General features: G+C 40.1%; 1 protein-coding gene across 7 annotated transcripts; it reads left to right on the top strand.

Annotated features, from left to right (window-relative positions):
* The first annotated feature begins 5,160 nt into the window (after positions 1 to 5,160).
* Positions 5,161 to 27,128, top strand: opa1 (OPA1 mitochondrial dynamin like GTPase). 7 transcript variants are annotated; one of them, XM_019880243.1, is made up of 31 exons: positions 5,161 to 5,344; positions 6,730 to 7,054; positions 8,448 to 8,544; positions 9,151 to 9,258; positions 10,621 to 10,671; positions 11,800 to 11,876; positions 14,560 to 14,715; positions 16,202 to 16,255; positions 16,331 to 16,435; positions 16,582 to 16,668; positions 16,969 to 17,082; positions 17,298 to 17,378; positions 17,461 to 17,535; positions 17,646 to 17,717; positions 18,062 to 18,161; positions 18,264 to 18,394; positions 18,587 to 18,659; positions 18,809 to 18,881; positions 18,998 to 19,113; positions 20,430 to 20,494; positions 20,676 to 20,752; positions 21,438 to 21,603; positions 22,449 to 22,601; positions 22,714 to 22,822; positions 22,955 to 23,034; positions 23,931 to 24,071; positions 24,152 to 24,268; positions 24,364 to 24,457; positions 24,643 to 24,753; positions 26,251 to 26,324; positions 26,444 to 27,128. In XM_019880243.1, exons 1-30 carry the CDS (start codon positions 5,265 to 5,267, stop codon positions 26,313 to 26,315), a joined length of 3,153 nt encoding a protein of 1,050 aa, XP_019735802.1. In that variant the 5' UTR covers positions 5,161 to 5,264; the 3' UTR covers positions 26,316 to 26,324; positions 26,444 to 27,128. The 7 variants fall into 7 exon arrangements, with proteins under 7 accessions (XP_019735802.1, XP_019735806.1, XP_019735801.1 ...); XM_019880242.1 differs by lacking the exon at positions 5,161 to 5,344 and having other exon boundaries at positions 6,632 to 7,054; positions 26,405 to 27,128; XM_019880241.1 differs by lacking the exon at positions 5,161 to 5,344 and having other exon boundaries at positions 6,632 to 7,054.
* Positions 27,129 to 27,369: the final 241 nt, after the last annotated feature.

Genomic DNA, 27,369 nt, shown 5'->3' on the forward strand with positions numbered 1-27,369 from the left:
AGAGAGAGAGAGAGAACACACGGCGCGTGCTTGAATGCTATTCTGTCAAATGCACCGCGAGTAGTATGAGGACTGGAACTTCTCAACTGCTGCAGTCAACTTTATGGCGATAAATATGGAAAATATTTGGCATATTTTAATGGTGGAAACCCCTTCAAATCATAAACTTGATTGTTAAGACTTGTTCTTGTTGATCATACAGGGTGGCCACAGTTGATATAGACTTCCTTTTGTCTCTGGACAGACCTGAGCCGATCACCCGTTGACATATTAAGCTTTGCAAATTTTGTAAGTGTATTGTATCACTCCATTTTCCCATGTCCCTCCAATTGACAGTGAAGCAGCACTGCGAAATTTCCACCAGGCAAGTTTGTAATCGGCTGCAGTTCAATCTAGGGTAGCCATTTCTGGATACTGTTCCTGGCTTGCGTCCACGCCGGCTTTAGGAGTTTGGTGTTTTCATCAGTGATAATAGTAGCAGCAGGCCTTATGCTGTATGGTTTGTCAAGAACCAATACTGGCATGGATAAGTTGAATCATACAATACACGTACAGCAGTGTGATGACCATTCAACTTGACAAACTGATGCAGAACTGCAGTCGGGGACAGAAAAACTCATTGCCAGGTGTCCATTTTGCAACTTTACGCCAGTGTCAATTGGCAAGCAGTGGGCAAAAGGAGCGATAGTCCAAGAAAAATTGTAAAGCCCAAGATGTAAATGCTGATTGCATCATATCTGTTTGAACTTAACCGTTAGCGAAATACAAAATAAGGAAGTGTACACCTGTAGTTAGATTTCGGACTTGTGCTTTTGTTACTAATCTAACGCTCCATATACATCGTAGTTACTGATAAGTCAGTGGCAGGGACTTTAAAAGCTAGCGAACTATTGATTAAATCACATGAAAAACCCACTATACTGATGAACTCTAATGACTTTCTGGACAATGAGAGACTGATAATCTCTTCTTGAAACTAGCCAGCAATTGTTTTCCACCTCAAAAAGACTGATTTTGATGCCATGCCACCAACAACCTGCCTGAGACTGACATGGTATCACTAATTTTTCAACATAGCTTTTGCTTTGCTGCTCTTACAAGTGTGATCACTCTTGATGTCTAAATCTCAAAATAGACTTCTCTCAGTGGCAATGACGTTAAAACTTCACCATTGTGAATGTCACTCCGAAACATCGAACATACCGCCCCCCCCTTTTTTTTTTTACTTTACAGAAAAAGAAAACAATTCCGTGCTCAATTCTGCTATAAATCTCTTCCCATGGAAGAATGATTAAAGGTGCACTGGTAATGCATTCTGCATCTCATCAGCTCGCTGCTTTGCCATGTTGGAAGCAACCCTAGTGCAACACTGAATCCGTATTGTCATTTTAAATCCACAGATTGTTGTTGCTGTATATAAGGGCTATGTAATAATTTCAGTGCTCTTGTATTTTTTAATCGATGCTCCTCCCAAGAACATTTTGCTCGTATCTGTTAATAAATGTACCATTTGGAGACAGTGCCTGTTTTTAGCTGGTTAGCTGCCAACAGTGTGGTAGAATCAGATGGTTATGTAGCCGTATATGATGGTAATGTGTAGATTATGTCATTGTATAGCAAACTCATAGCAAGGGAAAGATTTGCACTGCATCGATTTCAAGCAGTTAATTCTGACGAGTACAATACTTTTTCAAGCAGCATACACAGGTGTCAAACTGCATTTCTCGCAAGCTACTATCCTGCATGTTTTAAATGTTCCCCCTCCAACACATCGGATTCAAATGATCAGCTCATCAGGATCTGCTGGAGCCTGATCATTTGAATCAGGTGTCTTGGAGGAGGAAAATCTCTAAAACAGTCGTTCTTAACCTTCCTAGAGGTTAAGAACCCAACCAGTTCATATGCACATTCACCAAAGCCTTCATTAGTGAAAAATAAAAATGTTCTTTTTTACAAACGCATTTATTAAAAACAGAAAAAAGTAAACACAATTAGTAGAAGTATAAAGTACAAGTTTTTTTTAAATTGTGCACAAAATGAACCAGCCAGTGATGGCCAAGTGGGCGTGTCATAACTACTGGTAATTGACATGTTGAGTCCAGTGGTCTTAACCACTGTCGAACCCCTGAGACTGATTCACCGAACACCTCGGGTTCGATCGAACCCATGTTAAGAACCACTGCTCTAAAACATGCAGGATAGTGGCCCTTGAGGACCAGAGTTCGCCACCTATGCACGGTCTAAAACAAGGACCCAAAGCTTGTCGGCTGCAATATCTGAAGAAGTTAATTCTGAGGTTCACAGAACTCTCCATTTGTATTCATTTTGTTTCAGTGGCCGGCCCAATACAGTATATTCTCTTGGTCTCTGCATCCAAACAGTCAATATTATCAGGATTGTTCATATTTTGTTACCAAACATAAGTTAGTTTATTTACTCAATTTTTTTTCCCAATACGAGCAGCATCACTAAAATTTTTCAATGGCATCAAAAGTGCTGACGTTGCTCTTAAGCCATTTTTAATGTGTCAATATGAATTCACTTAAATTAACCTGTGACCGGTTCTGTTTTTAGAAGTAGATTGTTTTGTTATGTATGCAATTTCACAATGGTTGGGATTTTGCCTGCTTGCAGAATGATTCAAAAACTAGGCCAAAATTTTGGGGTCGGGACCTAACGTGCCCAAGCTTTTTAAAATGTGCTAAATGCATAGACCACCTAAGGCACACGTGTATTATGAAGACAGCAACATGCTACGGATGCAAAGCTGCTACTGTTTTCAGACATTTAGCTTGATTGGTTATTTGAGAAATAAGCTGTATAGTCATTCTGTACACGGTAACTCCTTTTGAATTTAACGAGAGTTGAAAATATGAAAAGTTGGATTCTATTTCGAGATGTACATTTTCTGTGTGCACAAAAATCAGAATATATGGTTGTCTAAAAATATATAGGTTTTTGGAATATTAAGGGCTAGTGTCGTGGTACTTTTTATTTTTTTACAATCGGATGTTTGATTAATTTATACATTGTTTTGTATTTGTATGTTCACTTTCATATCAAGTTGGATTCATTTGTACTTTATCTCACTTGGGAATGAATCATGGGCATTTACTTTCGGTGTTGGGTTTAGTTATTTGAAAAGTGGAACTAGGTTGCTGCTATTACTTGGATCATTATTAATCTGGTTTGGATCTATGATGTACAGGTATATGATAAATTTCTACTGTAGAAGTTAAGAAAGTGGGAATCTGATAAATGCTAATCTGAATGAATTGACTCACTTGCCACTGCTTTGTAACAATTGGTTGACTGCACCTTTATAATGAACATTCAAATTCCGACATAAAATGTCATTGTAATACATTGCTTAGTGTAAATATTAATAATTCAACTACGCTACAAATTTGCCTATTTTGTGTGACTGCTATATTGAATCCCTGGATTTATGTAGAAATGTTGCTTTAACACAGGTACAATAATATGCTGACAGGTAGGATTAGCTTCCTATTATCATGGTTTAATGACAAACTGTTGATTGGCATTTGAGTCAGCTACTGAGTGTCTAGGCTCAGATGGGCTATTCCTCAGGGGTATATGTGTATATCGAGCAAAGAAAATGATCAAAGTTGATACCCAAATGCAAAGAGGTGTCGCTATTACCGACCAACTATCAGTACAGTTAATTGGATCTGCTTTTATTGGCAGCTTCTGCACATCCGTGACGACTCAGAAAAGATGTACATTGTGTTGAAATGTTTCTACCTAATAATTTATTGTATATTTATGTTTTTCCCCTGGCAATTGTATTTTAGCCTTATTTTGTTTCAATAAATGTTTTCAAACAATTATTTACATGTCTATTTTTTGACATTCAGTAATATAAGATATGAAGCACAACACTCTCTTTTAGTACAGTTAGGAAGCACCAAGTCCAATTTCACAAGTGTGATGCAGAACTTGAGAACAAGGTAATTTTAATACGTATAAGATTGCTGCCCCTCTACTTTATCAGTGGGCATCTTATATAAAAATTTATTCTTATTTTAACACATTAAAGTAACTACGTCTGCGCAATCTGAGCTCCAGTACAAGAGTGCTACTAAACATCCATTTCTAGTCATGCTAATTACTGCATAAGAACAGTGCTCAGTAATGAACTGTCTTAATGTTGCAGCTCAACAATTCCACCCTCGATTGGACACAGAAACATTCTGAAGAAAGAGCCAAGGGGGTGGTGCCCCCCGGCATCCACCCGTTCAACAGAACAGCACACTAATTGTGTATTTACATCATGTTGAGGGGACATCAAGCTGGGAATAAGTGGTATCGACTCGGGACAACTACCAATCACTGCACAGGTTTTAAAATAGGATAAGGTTTTCAAAATAGGGTTCTAAATTAGGTGTTGGGTTTCAAAGTAGGGTTTTGAAATTGGGTTCAGATTTCAAAGTAGGGCTGCTAGGGCATGATTCGGCACCCCGCGGCTCGGGAGCCGTAAGCGGCTCTTTCATCCTAATGTTGCGGTTCAGCGTGTCTTGGGCAAATAAATTCTAAGTGTCCGAGTGAAGTCTATGTTCGTGGTTTGAAAAACGTGTATGTCTTATGTTCTTTGGTCGTACAGTAGGTGGCAGTGTTGCTATGAACTACTGTAGAGATGAATAATGAAGGAGAGGAGTTCTGTGATGGTGAGTATACAGTGTAGTAAGTGGTGTACGACCTACTGTCGTGCTGTTATACAAGCATGTTCAGAAAAGAGTGTTTGGCTCCGCTCTGATCTTGTTATTTTGCCAATACTTTTAGTAACAGTTGTAAAAATCCTGTAGCGACTGGTAATTATGAATGTCTATTATGACAAATATGTTGTGTGCCCATGTAAAACATAGATAACAGCGAAAACTAAAAAAAAATCTAAAAATGTGAAACCTTTATTTTGAACCAATTAATACTTTATTTCGAATGCTGGATATTTCAGTCATTAAACATTTGATGAATTTTTTAACGTCATTGCATTATTTTATTTTATTTATTTCATATTTCACTTAGGGACTCGTGAGATCATCGATGAGTACAGTTCAGGTGTTTTTAGAGGACAGTACATGTCTTTCAACTCATAAGGAACTGAGGCTATGTTGGGTTCCTTCAGTGCCTATTTGTGTGTAGGACCGGAATACCGGAAGTGGGCTGTCATTCTAGCTTGTGTCCTTTAGCTAACGAGACAGGCGAGGGTGTATCTTGTGGAAAGATGCATTGGGCAATGCTTTATGTGTGACTTTTCAATGCATCTGTGTCATCTCGCCTGTAACAACAGCACCATGTTGCGCGTTGGGAGTAAAGTTACGTGGTAAGTTTACATTTACCAATGCAACGGTCAATACTTCATCATAACATTAGCCAGTCGTCTACGATGAGGTGAAAAAGACAAGCAGCACTCGCCTGGCCGACTGTCTTAGTAAAAAGCCTTGTTAATTGTTTCTTACTAGATTTCTGAATACGTATTTATGCAAATGTAGTTGTTCAAATATATGTTAAGACTTTCAAAGCAATATGTAAAATATCATGAATTAGACCGTGAGCTGGCCTTTCTCTGTGTATTTTGTCATTAGCCTCGTCAGACGAACAGCGTGCTTGATAAAACGGATGATTGCACTCTTAAGAAAATAGTCCATGTATATTTTACTTGAGTAAATGACGTTTCAATGCATAACCTTGATCACATTTCACATCATGAACTCGAGTTGTTGTTTACGACCATGCATATCCTCTTGATGTCTTGGATCGATTTTGTTTTTGTGTAGGCACTCAGTACCGGTCAAGGTTTCGGGTACACTTTCCCATTAAACCGCATGACAGAAGGCTGTCCAAACTCGTGTTGTCACGATACCAAAATTATGAGATTATTGATAATATACTTGGTTAAAAGACGCTGAAAGATCCCATGGCAAAAACTTAATCAGTAATAACAATGGATTCATAGATGACAAAAAATTGAATTTCAAATTATGTGTGTTTTTATTCATTTAAACTAATATTAGGTTGTTGGGAATATTAGGGCAAATTATATTTTCCCCTCTTGGTAAAATCAAATTAAAAGAAATTGACAGCAGACAGATAATTCTCTCACAGCTGCTGAGATTTGTAACTTTGTTTGAAATATAGAAGGAAAGCTTAACTGAATTAAGACTTGTATCCCAAAATGTAAATGTGTGAAAAGCAGCCCGCATTTCTTCTTTCCTCTGATTTTTGGAAATTTCAAATTTGCCTCAATTGAAAAGTAAAATATGTAGTCACTTGTATGAGGTTTACGCAATACCATACAATACAATACAACATTATTTAAATAGAGCTTAAGAGCATTTGTAGTGCAATTGTGAGAAGTTTAATAGTCCTGCCAGACTTAGATCATTTATTTTTAGCCATTTCCTTCAGTTATATGAGTATAACCTGTAGCTCATTTATATTTTTATACATTATATTCCAGTTATACCATCGTCTAGTCAAAAGCTGTTTAAACATTGAAATGGCACATATGTAGCATGGTTTTATTTATGTATTTATTTATTTTTATTTATTAAAATTTTTACTTTGTCCATATTGGAGGTGTTCACAGCAAGGTATCGCGAACCTATTCTAGTACTGTACCGGTATGCCATGCAACCTTAATCCAAACCTGATACTGCATATGTTTACGGTGGCTTTGAATCAAGTCCATTTGTTCTGTTTTGTTAGCATGGCATGCAGGAGTCTGGTCCCCACCAGGACAGGGGTGAGATTTCGCATACCACTTCAGAAGCTACACCCTCTGTACCGTGCCATCCACCACCGTTACTATGGAAACAGCAACTCTCAGCGTCCACCTCATCGCACAGCGGCCCGCTATTTCACCTCCATGTCACGGTTGCCCATGCGGCCACCAAAGCCGCCACCGGGATCGGGAGGGCGTAGCTACCAACAGAAGCGCAACTTCTGGGTGGCCCGACTTGCTGCGAGGCTGTTGAAGCTGCGATACATTCTGCTTGGCAGTGCAGTGGGAGGAGGATACACGGCTAAGAAGGTATGCATTTGGTCTGTATATCTGAATCTATATGGTATCCACCTCTTATCTCTACTTCTCATCCAGATCCTGGTTGTAATTTAGAGCTGTATTCCCCAACTTTTTTTCATGCCATGGACCAGTTCAAACAAGTACATGCCCCTTTGTGGATCGGCAACCATTGACGGTGGGGATGGGACGGGCAGTGGCGGCTTGAGGGGTTGTCCGGAGGGTGCAAGGGCATTTAAATGCAGTCATCATCATGCCTTTATTTTGTTCCTTGCGAATGTTCATGAATCAGAATATAATGCCATTAATTGTTGCTTTGGTCCAATGGTTGCACGGCTCGATAGCAGCGGCTCAACTGTTAATGCTGCTTATGCAAACTCGACTTGTATTTTCATGCTTTCCACATCATCACTCGAGTGCTACTTCAAGTTCAAGTGATGCAACAGGATTGTTGTGTTGCCTGTTTTTGAGAACATAGATTAATTTCTTCAATGTTTCTTTGGAGAAACTGCCACACACAACAGTCAGGAACTTCTGTCAAAATAGCTTCATCTTCGAAGTGATAACGCCAAGTCATCGCTGGGTGTTTAGCTGTATGTTTGTCTGCACGTTCGATCATTGCTTACTTCTTACTATTATTTTCTGTTTACTTCTACTTGCAATCCACAGTAGAGAACGAAAAGCTGGACTGTGATTGGCTGCTGTCACACATATTTGCACCGAATCTGATTGAATAAATACCTTCACAGCTTGTCACCGTAATATCACCATTCCCAATCATATAGTATCCCAGCCCATAGCCTGTTTTAGCGTGTCATATGGAAGGTAGTCGACAGGGTGGGATGAAAGTAGGGGGTTGATGTAAAAAAAAATATATATATATATATGTGTGTGTGTGTGTGTATATATATATATATATATGTGTGTGTGTGTGTATGTATATATATATAGAGAGAGAGAGAGAGAGAGAGAGAGAGAGAGATGTATGTATGTTCTGTAATGGAGGCAGTAGGTCCACCATCCGCCAAATGTGTGTATATGACAAATGAAAATATCGGCAAGTCCAAACAAACACAAATCTGCACCACATCAATATAATCGTTTTCACTTACTTGAAGCTAACGCTGTTCGCTCATGCCAATCTGCCTATCCAATCAAACTCAATGCAAAGAGTATTTTTCTTTTCACCCCCTGCACCCATTTTATATTTCTTGTGAACACTTTTTCTCTGTTCGCAACCCACTGAGAACTTGTCTACAACCCACGTTGAGTAATCAATGTACTTGCTGCCTTCCAGAAATCCTCCACCCCGACAAAAAAAAACAAAGACGCTTATCATAAAAGCAAAGATTATTGTTCTAAGTTTTAGTATGAAGCTTGCTCACCTGTGTCAATATAATTACAGACCTATGACGAGTGGAAGGATATGCTGCCAGATTTTAGTGAATACAACTGGGTCATTCCTGACTTTGTGTGGGAACTCGGCGAACAAATAGATCTGGGTAAGTGTTTCCATTTTTGTGCTATTAGGCAGTGGCTCCAAGCCTTTTTTGTCTTGTGTACCCCTGAATCCTTTTGTCGTAGCATACCTGTATTATATAAAACCCACAAAGAACCGGACCCCTTTGAATAAGTCCTATTTAAAGAGGCATATTTAACTTTAAATATCATTGAAAAAAATTGTTAACAAGATAATATAATAATAATCCAACCCACTGTAACTCTTTTACTTTCTTTTCATTATTTTTTCTGAGCTTTGAGACAATGGAGCTGACACGTGGCTGTTGTGGTTTTATCGCAGCTGTGTCACAGGTGGCTGTCTCTCAGAAACAAGTTGTCAAACACAAAGACCATTTTATTAACGGGCTTATGAAATGACAGATAATATTTACTTGTCATATTGGAAATAAATTTTTATACATTGACTGTTTCCACATTGCCCCTGCAATGTTTGTATTCCTACCCTTCGTGTGGTTGTGAAACACTGCACTTGAGTGAAAGACAAAAACAAACTTGGACTACAGTGAGACAGTAAAATGCATTGATGACAAAATTATGCTTACATTTTATTGAATTACTTACTTAATTGTCAATGTTTTCGTCTTCAGAGAAACTTTCCAAAGCTCTACCGGAGATGGAGGAAATAGCCAAACTACTGCCTGACTTTGACAAGATAGGAGAGAACTTTACTTTCATCAAAAGTCTCCTGACCTCTGGTGAGTTATGAGAGACTCAAACATGCCTCATCCATCCTCCTAAAAAGTCACACAAAACTTGATGGTTGAACACCTTTTGGGGTGGGGGGAGGGGGGTAATCACGGCAACAGATGAGGATGTCGTCACTGATTTGCGCCTTGCTTTGACTAGCGGTCATCTTGATGATTTGTGCGGATTGCATCAAGGCGTTGAGTGATAGTTGTCATTTTTGCAGTCCAAACATGCGGATCGAGGGCGGTATTAATTATTTAATTGCAGCGTCCGTGCATTTGTCCCCCGGTGTCACCACATTTGGTTTGTTTCTCCCGGCCTCGGCGCTTCTTTTGTTTTCATCACAGCCACATATCTCGCTCCCAAATACACTGTTGCTTTGTTATTGGTCCACCCCACCAGTGGTTCCGCTTGGAAAAAATCAGCGGGCTCGGAACAAGATGGATTCTCGAGGTTTTCTGAACTCACAAATACCGTAAGAATTCAGCTTGCAGGCAAGGTTAGTTAACAAGTGCCTCAGAGCAGTTTATGTCTGACCACTATGTCGAAGTTACAATATGGCAGGCACTGTGCCGAGGCTTGCAGTCATTAAAATAAAGTATGAAGTCCTCTAAGTTAGAAACACCGCAAGGGTGTAATTTGCTATGTGCTGCTTTGCTTTGTGTGGGGCTTGATCTGATGGCTGTGGTGGCAAACTGCTCAATGAGCCTAAACAATCAGTTCAAGATAAAGTCGAAGCTTAACTGTCCATCACAACACTGTTTGGACCTCCACAATTTGTTTCAGTTTCAAAACCTGTTTTCCCCATTGGAAGTAATGAAATGAATCTGTTCCTGGGCCAAATTGGCCAAGTGTAGAGGCAATGTTTTAAGGAATACTTTAACATTACTTTTGCACATCCATGATAACGAAAGTGTGATTCTTTTGACAGTTGAGGGCTTCCTTCAAAAAATGGTAACATGGATCTTTGTCTTTCATGAGACTTGTGAATGTGAGAGAAATCCACAAACAAGATAGAGCACACTTTAAATGTGAAATTACCTCAAGCAAGCAGATGCAGTGTATAGTCAGCTTGTTGGGGACATGCGGCCGCACCAGCTATACTTACACCTTGAAGTATGCTTCGTGCTTTTCAAGCCAATAAAAGACATTGACAGTAATCAGAATACAGTGTTTAGGACTGAATGCACGTTTTGATTCAAGTAATTGATGCGACTTAATTGCTCAAGCATGTTTTGTTTTGCACATCATTTCAGTGTGGCCCTGCATTGACCATCATCCCTCTGCTTCTGTCTTTTCATCATTATTTTCTGATGTTGTTCCTCCTTTCTCCTGCTCCCCTGCCCCCCTGTCCTCCACATTATTCGCAGGTGTGAGTTTGGGTAGTGAAGTCAAAGGAGCTTCTGGTCTGCTTCTGTTAGGTGTGTACACCAAAACTCAAAAGTGCTACCCGCTTCCCTATTTTCTTTCTGCTGTTTTTTTTTTTCTTGAACCAGCATTTCGTGTGGTTTGGTCCACCCGGGAAGTCATTGCCATGCTTAAATGTTGGCTTCCATTTAGCTGCTATCAACAGTCAATACAGGTTCTTAATTTAATGTGCAGTGGTTTTCTCACTGCGCCTAGTATAACTGTTGAATGTTTAAAGTCTCAAGCATTCCTTTGAATTTGCTTGGAACCATTTACTTCACGCAATTTGAAATTCAATTCCTATTGAACATGTATAGCTTCTCTTTATTTAGTGAAAAATGTCTTCAACGCAAACACGTTTTCCCCTTATTTTTTTTTACTTTTCCATATTTTTTGAACCTTTGCCAACTAGTGTATTTATGCCTCCTTTGACTTCCACCCTCTCTATCTCCGATCTTTAAGATGTTTTTTAATTGCACAATCTCATTCCGCTTTTAGTTAATGCTCAAATGTTTGCAAAATTCGCATACTTTACTGAGGTGAAACACCTTTGCAATGAGTCATAAAAACACAAATGGAATCTGGCATAATTTTCTCTTCGTTAGTGCATGTGACTTGCATTCATTTATTATGAACATTGCTTCAGTCCCCCCCCCCCCACACACCCACAGAAATAGCCGTACATTTCTGTTGCCACCTCCATGAATTGTTTATATTTGATAATGTGCTTTAAATAATTGTGAAAATAACTTGCTGAACGTAATGACAAAAATGATTTGATTAATGTTGCATTTGTAGTTTGACAACTACATTGCATCAAGCTGTCATCACAGCTCTTGGTATGATGCAATGCAGTTCTACACAACTGTGAACTACATACAACCTCACTAAAACCCACAATGTTGTTAAACAATTGTCTCGCAGCCAGTGTGCAGAATCATATAACGGGATGCTTTTACTGGATCTCATCAAATGCAAATTCCCACACTATGTATCCACTTCAAATATTGGATACCATGTATTGGATATATCATTGCAAGATTTTCCACACGTGACGTTTAGCAAAGGACATCATCACCTGATGACTGTATGCATTAACAGAAAATATTTCGGAGACATAACGAATGCCGTTTCTCTGTTAGAAACTTCAGGAGAGCCGCCATTAAAAGCGACAGATGCTTCTACAGCAGCCTCACAAGATGACAAGCACTACAAAAAAGTAAGTTCACCCCCCAGCCTCACATATCTGCCTCCTACTTGGCTCTTTTTGCTCACCAAATCGGCAAGATGTGTGGTGGAAAAATCTTAAATCATTTGGCTGTGAACATGGATGACATTTAGCAGCCATGATTATAGATGCAAAGTTATCATGCTCACAGATGTTTTCTGACCATTGTGAAGAAATTAACACATACCTTTTTTGCTTCGTTCCAAATTTCCAAAATTTTAGAATCCTGAGACCTCACACATGATGTGGACATTACCATGTCTGTGCTAACTGTCCCTATAGGGACGTATTCTCCTGTGAACTAAAGTCAGAAAAGCCGTGCAGCTGCGCGATTTTCTAGCTGTGCAGAAAATCGCCCAATGACTGCCATTCAGGCACTCATGGAAGTGTATGCACTACAGGTGGAACACCCCTTCACGCGTGGGCGTTCGTTCCCTGTCACGCCCAGCACACATTGTCGGAAAGTCTTAAGACTGCTTCATCTTGCGCATACCAAAGGTTTTTGTAAGTCTATTGCCACCTGAGGGTGAAACATAATTTCGCATATTTTGAGTCTCCATTCTGACGGGTGACAGTTACACCCCGGAGCTGACTGTGTGGGGCACACCTGGCCCATGTACCCCTATATTAATTGGTGAGCAAAGAATTCGGCCTCAGTGACTTTTTTTTTTCAACTGCGAGGAGCACTTCCACCTGCTGATGGGATTTGGCATTTGAAAGTGCCATGAGTTTGATTTCATTTCCGTTCCATACGGTTGTTTTATTCGTCAAATGATATTATATCATTTTTTTACACGACTACTTGGGGTGATTTAATTTCACAATATGAGATCATCCAGAAGTTTGAATATTACAGCATCACTAGCTCTCAATTTCTGAGTGCACCAGCAAAAAGGGTTTTCAGTGTAGAGGTGACATTGGGATAAGGCATGCAACAGAAAGTCTCATGTTGTTGACATTCTCAAAAATACAATTAATTAAAACGAGGCAACCTACCTTGCGCATACCTGGATTACTAAATACTGTTTGCCGGATTTTGTTGACATTTTCAGGGATAAATGTTCCTTTTGTTTGGGAGCAGTACCTTTCATTGATGTCAGGTTTATTGATAATTTAGTTGATGCATATGAATCGCTAAGGGAATGTTTTTGATGTAAATGAAATGAAAATAAACAATAAAAGAAGTGATCTCCAGTATTTTTACAGGTTTAGAAAAATTGGTAATTTTAAAAGATGTCAATGGATGGGGAAGACTGGTGCTGAGTTTTTAAGATTGTCAATTCAATATGAGCACACATGATAAAATGTTGGTTCTTCGGTTTAACATACAAGGTTTCAAACGGCATGAAATGAACTAGTTTGTGCAGCAGTGGAAGAACACATTGTCACACTGCACATAAAAAAGACGCGCTCAGTTACCACTGTATTGACTGTTTTTCCATATTGTTTTATATCTATGGCCTGGAAGTGTTTTTTTGTTTTTGTTTTTTTAAATACAAATATACCAGTATACCGTTTATTTTATGTATCGGTAATTACTGTGTGAGTGTAGGTTTGTGATAGACTGCATTTAAACTTGTGTACATATTCTTGTTACTTCGCCGCTGGTGGAACAGAACCCCGTTGTAAACTGAGGACCGTACGTAATTGTACTCACTGTGCGGCAGTATTTGTTTATACACACTACTGAGGTGTGCCTTCATGTGTCCGGTCATCTTTGCTTCATCCCACCTTCTTTGTCCCTTCTTACCCCCCCCCCCCCTTTGTTTTATGTATTTGTAGGAATGGTTGTAAAATGTTGCGATTCTCCCCCTGATGTCCTCCCCCCATATGCAATAATTTGCATAAAATGCCACTCAACTCAACATACAATACATGGATCAAGTTCTTTTATGAGGACTTAATCAAGATTTGAGGTCACTCATGGTCAGTGAGAGGACTTGGCTCGATCATTCACTTCACACCGATTTGTAATTCTTTGATGACAACCTCTGCCAAGTATTCCGGAATCGTCCTTGCTTTGTGCACTGGGGCACAGTCTCACATAGTTGGGAGTATGTCAGTGTCCAAAAGGTCGAATTAAGCCATTGAAGGGGTGTGCCCCAAGACTTTTGGCCATGTTATGATGATAGATTAATAAATTATTAGCTTATTTACAATGCCAGATGTTGCACAAATATGTTGTGATGAGGGTGGAGTGATGTAAAATTCATGAGCTGTTGTTCTAGTATCACTGCCACCATACATACTTCAGTGTTCAGAGCTGTCAATGATTGGGGGGTTCTATGGAAATGTGGTTTGAATCTGGAGTAGTCAAAAACCTTTGATAGTGTTGCATCTCATCTATTGTGATGAGCATTGAAGACTATAGAGGAGAAAATAATGATGCCACTTGCTGAGAGGTGCTGATTGTGGTCCTGGTATTAGTCACCTCTCCTGCCTTCAGTTTCGCAAAGTTTGGCCTCAGACTTTGTGTTGCACTGATGATGGTGGCAAGATTCCCAAAGCTGAATCCTTGACTGAATAATGATGCACAAGCAAGAATAGCAACAGCACCAGCACCGATGAATGGTGCGCTATGTGTCAGCCCTATGTGCGATATAGCAATGGCCTCATGGGCTGGTTGCTGTTTGTGCTGCTCCTCTCTGTCTCTCACTATGACGTACCCCGGCAGGGTCTGCTCGGCGAGCTCATTCTTATTCAGCAGCAGATCCAACGGCATGAGGAGGAGGTCCGGCGGGCAGCTGCTGCCAATTATGCGCGTCCCCCACCGCCAGAGCCTGCTCCCACTCCGCCTCCGAACCCCAGCCCCCCTCATCACACACGCAAGGTGAAGGTCCCACCGTCCCCAGAGCCACCCTATCCCCGCAAAAAAAAAAAAAGGTTCACAGCTAGTCTGATCTTGTACTGATGGTGGACTACATTCTTCGATGGAAAGCATTATCATCGGATGGATTTACACTGCATGGTTCAAGTGACACAATTTGAAAACATTTTTTCTTCTTCGATCAAGCGGCACGATTGATATGAGTTATGGCAGTATGAAGAGAAAATGGAATATCTTCAGCTCAAAACCATGAGGCCTTTTCCCAAATGTGGATGGAAATTTAAAAAGTACCGGATAGCTGCCAAAGGCGTAGCTTGACATTGTAATATAGGCACCCTTGTGTCTTCCCAAAACACTAATAAATAATTTAAAAAATACACATACTGTAAAATGTAATTCAATATGGCCTAAATGTGTTTCATTGGAGGTGGATCAATTGGTAAATAAGGAACATCATCACAGATGGTGACTTGTGCAAATATTGTGAAGGTTACACTCATTTATAAACTAAATGAGATGTAATGTTCAAATTAAAAAAGTTGTATTAATTATAAACATCTGAGAGATATATATATATTTTTTTTTCCCCCCCTCCCCCATATGTTCACACTTTTGACTTTGGACTGATGTACAACTTTCGTTGTTCATCAGTCCAGGCTTTCCATTGTTTTTCCCCAAAAAAAGCTCCAAAGTCCCACCCATATATTGTCAGGCTACAATATGCTGTGCAAGTAGCTTGTTGGCAAGCCACATATGGACCTTCATTGTCTGGTCCGAGATGCCACTCAACCCCCACAATTGCGCTCCTTTTTCTGGATCGGAGCATGCGGTAAAGAATGGAAAACCTCTGCATGGTGTGTGCTATACCTTTTGAAACATCTGTGGTGCAGTCAAGGAGTGTACAAGATTATCCCTTCTAAATCCAATTGTTTCATATTTCTTAACATTCCAACAATCTACCGCTGTTTGTGCATTTCATCATGACTTAACAGACTTTTGATCGCTTGTTTGTCTTCACGCTTTTCCTGCCAAATCCCATTGACTTCTGTGAGCTGTCTCCCCTCTGTTGTTGATGATTCTTGCAAACAAATCTGCTGCACATGTACAAGATATGTACCTCAATGGGATGTGAATGAATAATTACTCTTAAAATTGCCTGTGAATGTTTTTGTGATCTCTGTATCAATTTAAGAGCTTATGTCATTTGGTGTGAACTCTTGTTTTGCATCACCTCAGGTGAAAGGAACAAAACGCGAGCAGAATAAGGACTGCATACCTGATATTTTTCCCCCCCACTGTCGCTTTATTCTTCCATCATACACTTAAATTATTCTTATCACGAATCGATCTCGATATGCATGTAACAAGGGGTTGTGTTGGGAATGGCCAAATTTCATGCTTGAGCAGAAGACCCAAAGTCCTGCAACAAAGAAGCATCAACTCATTTTGTCATTGTTCCTTGTTTTTTCCCCCCTTCTTTAATTATTAGTCCTCAGATAAAGAAAAGATCGATCAGCTCCAAGAGGACCTGCTTCGTACCCAGGTAGACTCACACTTAAACATGGACTACTCTGTCAGAGACCTGGCTGACTGGCTGTTTCCTGTCATCTGTTCATAGCTTAAGTATCAACGCATGTTGGAAAGACTGGAGAAAGAGAACAAGGAGTTGAGGAAAGTGGTTCTACAAAAAGATGACAAAGGGATTCACCAAAGGAAAGTAAAGGTTGGTTGCACTAGAAACACACTGTTTCAAACTCAGCTATTTTATGAAGTCTTTTCCATCTTTTCCAAAACCTAAGAATGGACAATTGGTATGACACCAAAGATGACAGGAAGTTCAATGTGTGTCTTTTCTTGTTGTTTTTGTAGAAATCTCTTATTGATCTGTATTCTGAAGTTTTGGACATTCTGTCCGACTATGATGCCAACTACAACACACACGACCATTTACCCAGGGTAAGGTGCACGCATTTGCTAAAACTCATGACTGATTGAGTGATGACAAGATGGTCAGTTGTCATAGTTTCTTTTGAATTCAAAGTTGTGACTCATAGCTTGTAAATCAGAAAAATATTTGTGTGCAATTAGAAAAACATGGAAACCTGACCAAATTCTATTTTCTGTTTCTTGCATTTGTAATTTATTATAGATTTATTTTGTAATATTTCAAAATCAGTCCTAGCTTTCTGTAGTATCCAAACCAGGGATGGATCCTTTTTCCTAACCTTTCTTCTCCCACCGTTACCTTCTATGAAGGTGGTTGTAGTGGGTGATCAGAGTGCTGGCAAGACAAGCGTCCTTGAGATGATTGCACAGGCCAGGATTTTTCCCAGAGGCTCTGGAGAGATGATGACACGTTCTCCTGTTAAGGTACATGGCACCAGAGTTAATGCGGTTTGTTGTGATTTTTTTTTTTTTTTTAATAAATGGACAAAAGGATATATATAGCCTAGAAAATTATGAATGACATCAGTACATGTATTTGGAAATACATTGACAGAATCTGGTCATAGGAGTATGTTCAGGCAACAAAGTGTGCAAGTTCATAGTTTTGATAGATTTCACAGTACGTGTTCTTTCTGCAGGTGACACTCAGTGAAGGCCCCCACCACGTGGCTTTGTTCAAGGACAGTGGCCGTGAGTTTGACCTGACAAAGGAGGAAGATGTAAGATACAAAACGGCTTTTTCTGTCCATCTGGACTATATATACACAGAAATGTACTTGTCTTTTTTTGTGTGTTGTACAGCTGGCTGCTCTGAGGCATGAGATTGAGCTGAGGATGAGAAAGAGTGTGAAAGAAGGACAAACTGTCAGCTGCGAGGTGTGTACATTAGTTTTCCATTTGAACTGAAAGCGTAGATTTTTTTTTTTTTGGTTTGACATCTAAATGTGTTGGTTAATGGTGAATTTGATTGTGTATTAAATTAACAGACAATATCCTTGAGTGTCAAAGGCCCAGGAATCCAGAGAATGGTCCTTGTTGATTTACCAGGTGTCATCAGTGTGAGTAAACCTCTCTGCAGTTTTTTTTCTTTTTCTTATTCTCGCGTCCATTTTCTGTATACAGTACCACTTAGCCTCATGAGGGTCAGGGGTGAGCAGAATCCTATCTCAGCCGGCTTTGGGCGAGAAGCAGAGTACAACCTTGAATTAGTCACCAGCCAGTCACAGGCCTTTTAGACATTCATTCATGCTCAGTCATGCTTTATTTTTATTTTTTTAATTGCTACTTATTCTTCCACTTAAAGAGATTTTCAATGTTGTCTGTAGCTCTTTTTAGTAATTCATTAAACAACTCATGATTTTTTCAGTCCTTTAAGTGTTTTTTTTTCCTATGTTCTTTCCAGACGGTGACGACAGGCATGGCATCAGACACGAAGGAGACCATCTTCAGTATTAGCAAGGCCTACATGCAGAACCCCAATGCAATCATCCTTTGCATTCAGGGTGAGCTGTGATCTTGCATCCCCAATTAAAATGACTATATTGAAGCTAGGAGGTAAAAGTGAGCAGTTTCGAAAATCCTTTTGCTTATCTATTTCCATCCAGATGGCAGCGTAGATGCAGAGCGAAGCATTGTAACTGATCTGGTTAGTCAAATGGACCCCCACGGGAAAAGGACCATCTTTGTGTTGACCAAAGTGGACTTGGCCGAGAAGAACCTGGCCAGCCCGAGCAGAGTAAAGACTGCTTTTAAGTCGTTACAAATATGTGTGCAGACCATGTGCCTGAAGCACAGAAGTATTTGGTTTAGGAAATAGAAGCTATAAATTGCTCCTCCACAAGAGGGCACCCTTCCAAAATACAATGTGATGCTCATAGATTGCTGTAGCGAGGTATAAAAACAAAATTGACACTCTTTATTATTTCAGATCCAACAGATAGTTGAGGGCAAGCTCTTTCCCATGAAGGCTTTGGGATACTTTGCTGTCGTAACAGGAAAAGGTAATTCCCATTGGGGCACACATTATGTCAATAGCAACTGATTTTGCCAATCTGATATTCCTTTTGCCTTGATTTGTTTTGAATAAGAGTTAATATTGTAATTGCATTTCGTAATGACTGAATTTCTCCTCCTGCCGATTCATGTATAGGAAGCAGTGGTGAGAGCATTGACTCAATTAAGGACTATGAGGAAGACTTCTTCCAGAACTCCAGATTGTTGCGGTAAGCGCAAACAGTGCAGTGATTATTTGCATTTATACATTGGTTAGAAGGTTAAATGCAGTGTCTTATGGCGTTGATTAGTGCTTCTCTGACAATCAATTGTCCTGTGTCACTAGGGACGGCATGTTGAAGGCCCACCAGGTGACCACAAAGAACTTGAGTTTGGCTGTCTCAGACTGCTTCTGGAAAATGGTCAGAGAGTCTGTGGAGCAGCAAGCTGATGTCTTTAAAGGTAGGATCTCTGTCACTGTGAGTTAGTCATTTCCTTTCTTAAACCAAATACAGTGCGAATTAGTTTGCTCTTTCAGACGAGATGTTTAGGTCAAAAATCAGCTGTCTACCTGCAAGCTCATAGAAAAGGACCGCTCTTTTGAATTACAAAAATGTACATATTCTTATTAGAGGAGGCAGGTGCTTTGGAACAGGAGTAAGAGAGGCCATGTACATGAAGGTGAAAAGACCATCACTAAACAAGAGGTCACGGTGGCTTACACTACCATCCTTTCATCCATTCCGAAGAGACTCAATGATTTGGTCTCCAACAAAAACCAAAAAGACATTCCACTTTGACAGTTGAGGTAGCCCCATTATGTTTATACAACACAATGGAAGATTAATGAGGGAGTTTTAACCCAACAACTTGTTGATAGACAGAGACCTCTTTGCAAGGCCTCTTAATGTCTGTGGTCTTGTATACCAAATGTTAATCGAGATTGAAAGTAGGTTTTACTGATGCACTGATTAACATTAACTCAATGTTCACCTAGGTATTTTTAATCCATTGGTTTTGACAGTGCCAGTAGGACATTGTCTTTTAACAGCCCCCCCTCCCCATATTTTCCTTTGCAGCTCACTTGAGTGGCTGTACTTTTCCGATCGTGTCACTTTTCCTATGTTAGGTCTGCCCTCCTGTGGCAATTAGTTGCGACAATCACAGGCTAAGAAAACCAGAGATTTATGGCTGTGCTCCTGCAGTTCCCATAGGCCTATTGTGTGCTGTATCGATCCACAACTCATCAAATCACACTTAGAGAGTCTCCATCCCTGTTCAGAGCCACTGTGGCACCACAACCCAGCAATTAGCTTAATATCCAATTTGAATAGGAAGCAAGCACTGGCTTGATATCGGGTGCATGTGTGGCTTTGTATAAAGTTGGAAGTGTTCACATTGATGAGAACTAAACCATTCACTTTTGAAAAGAGTGTGCAATGGTTGCAATCCCTCTTCGCCTTAGGGGGTAGTTAAGTGTGAAAGTCATCACCCAATTTTAGTCTATCTGGCACCATTAGCAGCAGTCTAGGAGTTGGGATAACATCATACCCGTGAATCACACAAGGTCATGTCATGTTATGTCTGTGCTGTCCTTGCTTCTTGGATTACGAATCGCTACTTTGTGTAAATTTCAACCTTGATCATCATCCAGTCATGAGCATCTGTAAAATTACACCTTCATACACAATTTTGCATTCCCTTGCATGTCATATTAAATAATTGTCATTAATTATTTGATCATAATTGAATTACTATAATATTTTTTTTCCTTGTAGCATCCCGCTTCAACCTGGAGACAGAGTGGAAAAACAACTACCCTCGTTTGAGAGAACTGGACCGGGTAAGAAAAAAAAAACAGTGTACCTCCAAAATATTACAACATATTCCTCTGAAATACACCTTGTTAACATGAATGCAAGTAAAAGAAACAGTCACGTATGAACTGTCTTGTACTAGAAATAACACTTCAATGGATAAACTGAATGGATTTGTTGTCTGATATTGGACATGTCTGTTTGCAGAATGAACTCTACGAAAAGGCCAAGAATGAAATCTTGGATGAAGTCATCAGCTTGAGTCAAGTGACCCCACAGCACTGGTAAGATAATAATACCCCCCCCCCCAAAAAAAAATAAACCAAAAAAAAAAACATTGGGAATATATGCAAACATTTTATTTGATAAATGAACATTTTTGAAAAGCTGGCAATTGCCTTGTGATGGTATTGCTACCCTGGAGACTGGCACTGCCGGTGCTCTACGCAATGTTGGTCCAGGCCCCAATTTCTACTTAGGCACTGTATATGAATTTAAAGAACCCCATGTGAATAGAAGGAATACTATGGTGGACTAAATTTGGATGTGCGTGACAGTTACGCCGGTCACAAACTAATCTCTTAAGAACTGATTAACCGATCACTTATTCCATCGATTACTCAAATAATGTTGTTGTGCCCAGTATGCTTGCCATCATTTCTTTGGAATCAATATTCTTGATCAATGGTCGATGGACACGAACAGGGGTGGTCCACTTATCCAACATCCACTATTTGAGATGACACTGGGGAGACTTAACCATGAACAGGGTCATAATAAAACGGTATTGGAATCTACCATCAAGTGCGACCATGGCTGTGTTGATAGGGCCTTGTTTTCTCAGCAACACTTCATCGACTAATTCCTCATGGTTCCAAACACCCTTGGTTTAGCATCAGCATATCATGACTGTTTTTGTAACAATCAAATACCACAAGTCATCGCTGGATGCATTTTGTATGGTAACAGGGAAGCCATTCTGCAGAAGAAGCTGTGGGAGCGTGTTTCCACACACGTGATAGAGAACATCTACCTACCTGCTGCACAAACAATGGACTCGGGGACCTTTAACACCACTGTAGACATTAAACTGAAGCAGTGGACTGACAAGCAACTTCCACACAAAGCCCTTGAGGTAAAAACTTGATATATGTCGATCCCTTCATTGAGCTGTGCTTGGATACCTGTATACGGTACAATGCACATTTTAAAAAAAAAAATCTATGATTGAGTGGTTTGATATTTGGATTTTAATTTTAACGGTGTAAAAATGTGTTCTGATGGGCTCTGTCGGGGGGGGGGGGTAGCTCAGAGTCATTCCACCCCTAAAATATATTAACCAAATATTGGGGAAAAATATTGAAAAAAGCAGCTAGTACTGTATAGTTAAATCTGTGGGTGCTAAACTCCGAGTATGCAATGGTCCAATGTAATGGCCAAACGCAATGCAGTTGTACACTGCAGCGAACAACTAAACAAGATGTTGAATTGATTGATAGCTCTGTGAGTGTGTGTCAATCAAAACTGAACATCATTGGCTTTGGAAACATTTTTATCAGTCTTTTGGGGATTTAATTGCTCCAACAGATTTGAAAAAATGTCAATTTAGATTATTATCACCTTAAAAAATAGGCATAAAGGATTGAAGAGATGATGTGCGCTGTTACAATGTAATGTAGGCACATGGCTGACATGAATGCATGAATAGAATTCCTTTAATTCCTCTCATGAGACAAATAAAGTACAGTATATTTGGGGTGTGCATCTCTCCAATAAAAGACGTTTCGACACGTATCTAGATGCAGGTCAAGGCCATTTTATTTGAAAGTGGAACGATAGGACTCGTTTGATTTAGTGGGATTACAATTCGTATGATACGGTACTGCTCAGTTTGGGAGGGTATGATGCAATGAGTTTATCATTGTTATTTTAGTTCTTCTTTTCTTCAGCGTCACTCAACAACACTGATCTTGTTTTTAGGTTGCTTGGGAGACGCTGCAGGAGGAATTTGCTCGCTTCATGGCTGAATATAAAGGCAAAGACCAGGATGACATTTTTGACAAACTGAAGGAGGCCGTGAAGGACGAAAGCATCAAGAGGCACAAGTGGAATGAAAGGGCCATGGACAGTTTGGTAAACACATTGTCAACATATTCTGACTAACTGAATACAAGGTCATTTACATCAGCTGGCCTTTTGTAATGATACATCTTACAGTGTTCTTGTTGTGGTGTGTGTCCATCAGAGGGTGATCCAGCACAATGCCCTAGAAGACCGTTCCATCACGGACAAGCCTCAGTGGGATGCGGCGATTCAATTCATGGAACAAACCTTGCAGTCACGCCTCAAAGACAGTATGTGCTGTGCTTCATGCTGGAAGCTTTATTCCATTAGAAATGTGACAAGTGACCGCCTTTGTGGAATTTTCGAAGAAAAAAAAAAGATGGAATGAGCACTTCAAACCCCTTACAAAATGTATTTTGCAGCTGAAACTGTAATCAAAGACATGGTGGGTCCAGACTGGAAGGAGAGGTGGATGAACTGGAAGACCCGAACATCAGATCAGGTAGTGCTTCTACACTGTTCAGTGGCTCAGTTTTATAGATAGCTTGGCCGATCACAATAATTACCATATCAACGCTTTCTCCTTATCCTAAGCCTTTTCCAGCTAAACCTCAAAGGTGGCTGGATTACTGTATCGACTTTTGGTTAAATAAATAAAATGGCCACCCTATTTTTTTCCCATTTATTTAATTGTCATTGACATGCCTGTTTGTTTGCATGCATCATCAACATTCAGTCACGCTGCTTCTTTCCCTCTCCAAACACCCACGGTGCAAAAAGCGTTGAAGCATAGCAAAAGAATTAGCGTACTTGAAGCTACATTTTCCGATGGCTGTAGTTCTCCATTTACATGAAGTTGAGCGACATAAATGGAAGGGGTTCCAAAGCCTAACGCCACAGTGTCATTTTGGGAACATTTTGGATTCAAGTCAGATAAATGTGGAGCGGCCACTAACATTAGTGAATCGATATGAGACATTTGTATGAAAAAAGTTGCAGCATCACAAACCTCAAACTCCATTTAAAATGCAGCCATCCAAATAGAGCTGCTCACAAAAAACATGCGGGGATATGAAGGGCCGTCCATTTCCGGTCAGTTTGCAATTATAATTTTCACGGACAGTGTTACGTTCCTTATAAACGATCCTCTTGTGGAACATTTGCAGCCATAAAATTCTCAATTGATGATTATTTGCTAAATTTATCAGGTGGAACATTGAATCACTTGTCTTTGTCGTGTCTTCAAATCAATAAAAGGTTGAACATTATTTTTCCAAATCATTGTATTCTCTTTTCATTCAATGCCCCAACTTGATTGGAATTGGTTTTGTAGTTTCTGAGACAATATATCATCCAGCACATGATCTAAATGCGTCACCTATGTCATTCCCTTTGCAGCATATCCGAAATGAAACAAAATCAGAGCTTGAGCGCTTGCTGAAGTTGCACGATGAGCACACGGCTTACCTGGCTAATGACGAGGTCACGACAGTCAGGAAGAATCTGGAGGGACGAGCCGTCGAAGTAGACCCAGTGCTCGTGAGCTCACGATACCGACGTTTTATTGTAATTCTCTCATGTTGTTCACTGACTAAATAATACCTTGATTTTCACTCTAGATCAAAGACACGTGGCATCAGCTCTATCGGCGACACTTTTTGCAAAAAGCTCTGTCTCACTGTAACCTCTGCAAAAGGGGCTTCTACTACTACCAGAGGCACTTTGTTGACTCTGAGGTAAGAGAAAAGAAGAAACATTCCAAGGTTGTCATTGTCACTTGAGCTGTATTGTATATTGTATGCTATAATTGGGGTGTTGCAAATGTTCCCAGTTGGAATGCAATGATGTCGTTCTGTTCTGGAGAATTCAGAGGATGCTGGTCATCACAGCCAACACATTACGACAGCAGCTCACCAACACTGAAGGTAAAGACCAGTCCAAAAGCTTTTGGATATTGGGCGTCATTCTCTTATGGCCAAAGTTTTTACTTGTCCGTTAGTCTTAGATTGGAACTGATCGTTGCAAAACGTAGCTGTTAGAGATAATATAAGATGCATTATGGGTGTGTCTTGTACTTGTTGACTTCATACTTATTCTTTATTCTCCTCAGTGCGCCGACTGGAGAAAAATGTTAAGGAGGTGCTAGAGGACTTTGGAGAAGACACAGAGAAGAAATCTCAGCTCATCACTGGCCGCCGAGTCCAACTTGCAGAGGATCTCAGTAAGACATCATTTAAACTCATTTGTACCTTTTTTTGGAAGGGTCTAACGTTGCAATAATTCCAGGAGTTGTCAATAGATGGCAGCGGTTTTTTTTTTTTTTTTTTTTTTAAAGGAAATTGACCACATTTGGACACTGGAGGTTTTGGCCCGATGCGAGTGATCTGCAAAACGGCCTCAGGAGGGCTTGTGGTTGGGGCCTGTTAGAGAATTAATACTTGGATTTCCACATCAACACTTAGCTTAGCGCTTGCCACCAACCAGAACAGTACAGTTACGATTCAACGTCCCGTGTATTGCCGGGTCATTGAATGCAATCTTTCCCGTTCGCTTCATTTCACACTGTTGTTTCCTGTCCCTTTTGTCCATTTGAATTATTTCACTGTAAATCCTCCCAAAATGTCAGTATTATCCTAAGTCTGTGTAACACCTTTATCGTCAGCTACATCAGAACAAGCTAAGCTCTGAAGCCCGAGCTGGGGTTTTCCCTTGTTTTGATCATCCCCACAGTCGGCAGCCTACTTTCTGTACACCTCCTAAAGTCCTTTTCATCCATGTGGACAGATGTTGGTAATCCTGCTCTGATTGGCCCGGATTGAGTTACGTGGGCCTGTGGTCCCCCACTCGGATCACTCTCAGTTGCACTTGTGGCAGAGCTCAGATCATGTGTCATTCTAGCCCACACCTGCTCCTTTGACTTATCGGCGTGCCCCTACAAAGGCTCCCTTAATACCTCTATTAGGTGTCGTAATCTGCCCCTAATGCCCCGCCACCTTGTCTGAGTGTGTTAACAGAGCATTAAAGGTTGGGAGTTTGAATTTTCTTCCCTCTGGTGAAAAGATGAAAGGGCGTGTTTATGGGATGTCATTTGGCTGTCGGTGTTGCAGTTTGTATGACACAATTGTTTATGCTAACTTTAAAAATGGACGTCATCCATGCGTGTTCTGTTTGAGCGCTCACCTCACAGCCAAAACAATAATGGAGGAACACGAACACAGCTATAGTCGAAGTGGCATCGGTATTTAGGATGATTCACCAGCAAATTCGACATCGGCTCTTACTTTGGCTATCCTTGTGATGTCGGGTATTCCCCTCACTTTGTCATATGAAGGTTGCCCGTAACTCATTTTTGACTGACAACGCGCGCACACACACACACACACAAAAATCGTCAAAGTGATGGCTCGTAACTCAAAAGGTTGCATAAGTTGCATCACTTGTATGTCAAGTATCACTGTACAGTACATTCATCTCTTCTTGGGTCATGTCTTTTGGGTTTGGGGACTGGTCCTGCTTTTGAAATTAGTACAGGTTGTCCTTGGTTTTTGATGGCGTTCTGCTCCTATGACGCTGATGTCACCCGATTTAGTCAAAACACATCCTGTTAGGTGTCTGAGGTACCTCACCTATTCCTCATGGTACAAATGAATGACCTACCCCATAAAATAAATTTGTGATTTCTCTCAATGTGTTACTGTGGAATCCTGATTCGTTGCAGAGAAAGTTCGTGAGATCCAGGAGAAACTTGAAGCCTTCATCGAAGCGCTACACAAGGAGAAATAAAAGACACAGGTAGGGTATTTTGGCATATGTAAAATCACGTTTATTTTGAGATGATTCTCTCATGTCTGTTCTGCCCCTCTGCTTCACAGAACTGTTGAGAATTAAAGGCAATGTTTTTCCCCTCACAGAAAAAAAAATGCACTGATGAATAGAATTTGACCGTCATCGGACTGCTGGATGTCACACACGTTAGCCACAGCCCACTCATCTGCTTTTATTACTCACACCTTCGCTCCCTCCTCCTCCTCGGACATTAATGGAAAGATGGACCTTTTCACTTGGGATGTAATTTTCTTGTTATTTTTTGGGGGAGCTGTCCCGGTCGAGAGTGGGACAGGACTTCTCATCGTGAAATCTGATGGAATACAACAAACCATGACAACACGGAAGAAGAAGGCTGCATGTTTGTGGCTGTTTGCCCCCTTTTGAACATTCATTCTGTTTCGTTGCACTAAAGATCCAAAGTGTTTGTGCTTTCCCTTCAAACTTGGCTTCACATTGGATCTCCATGTACAGTATCATAATGGACAGAATCAATTGTGGATCTGGACACATTATTATTTAAAGAATCCTTTCTGCTGGACTGAAATTTAAGAAAGCACTTATTAGTTAATTTTGCCCACAAAGTCCATACAATATACTCTCGTGTTGCATCGTTTGTTCATCTGTGTGTGCGCAAATGTGTTCCTGTGTACGCATGTGTCATTGCCACGTCACGCTTTCATCATTTTCACCATCGATTACATATTCCCGTGTCCCAAAAGATTTTACTGAAATAGTTCACTTTATTTAAATGTTTAAAAACAATTGGTGGAAAACAAAGAAAAGGTTAGCGTGTCTGTGTGTAATTTGGACAAATAGTTAAACTTAAAAATATTGAAATAAAACTAATAGTGAAAGGGGAAAATCGTTCTGGTTTACTTTGAACAGAGCAACTGGTACACATGACCATTTATTTATTTACAATACAAATTGTGTATAGTACCAGAAAAATATGCCCTTCCAAAGATAATTGTTCAATTTTGACTGGTATTAATTTAACATGTTTAAGAAA

This window comes from Hippocampus comes, unplaced genomic scaffold (assembly GCF_001891065.2).
Source record: "Hippocampus comes isolate QL1 unplaced genomic scaffold, H_comes_QL1_v1.1 scaffold151, whole genome shotgun sequence".
In the NCBI taxonomy this organism is placed as follows: domain Eukaryota; kingdom Metazoa; phylum Chordata; class Actinopteri; order Syngnathiformes; family Syngnathidae; genus Hippocampus; species Hippocampus comes.

Coding starts and splice junctions, on each gene's coding strand:
- opa1 (XM_019880242.1), top strand. CDS start 6,647: ATGCCATGCAACCTTAATCCAAACCTGATACTGCATATGTTTACGGTG. Junction 16,669..16,968: donor CACACGACCATTTACCCAGG/GTAAGGTGCACG, acceptor CCTTCTATGAAG/GTGGTTGTAGTGGGTGATCA. Junction 19,114..20,429: donor GCAAGCTGATGTCTTTAAAG/GTAGGATCTCTG, acceptor TTTTCCTTGTAG/CATCCCGCTTCAACCTGGAG.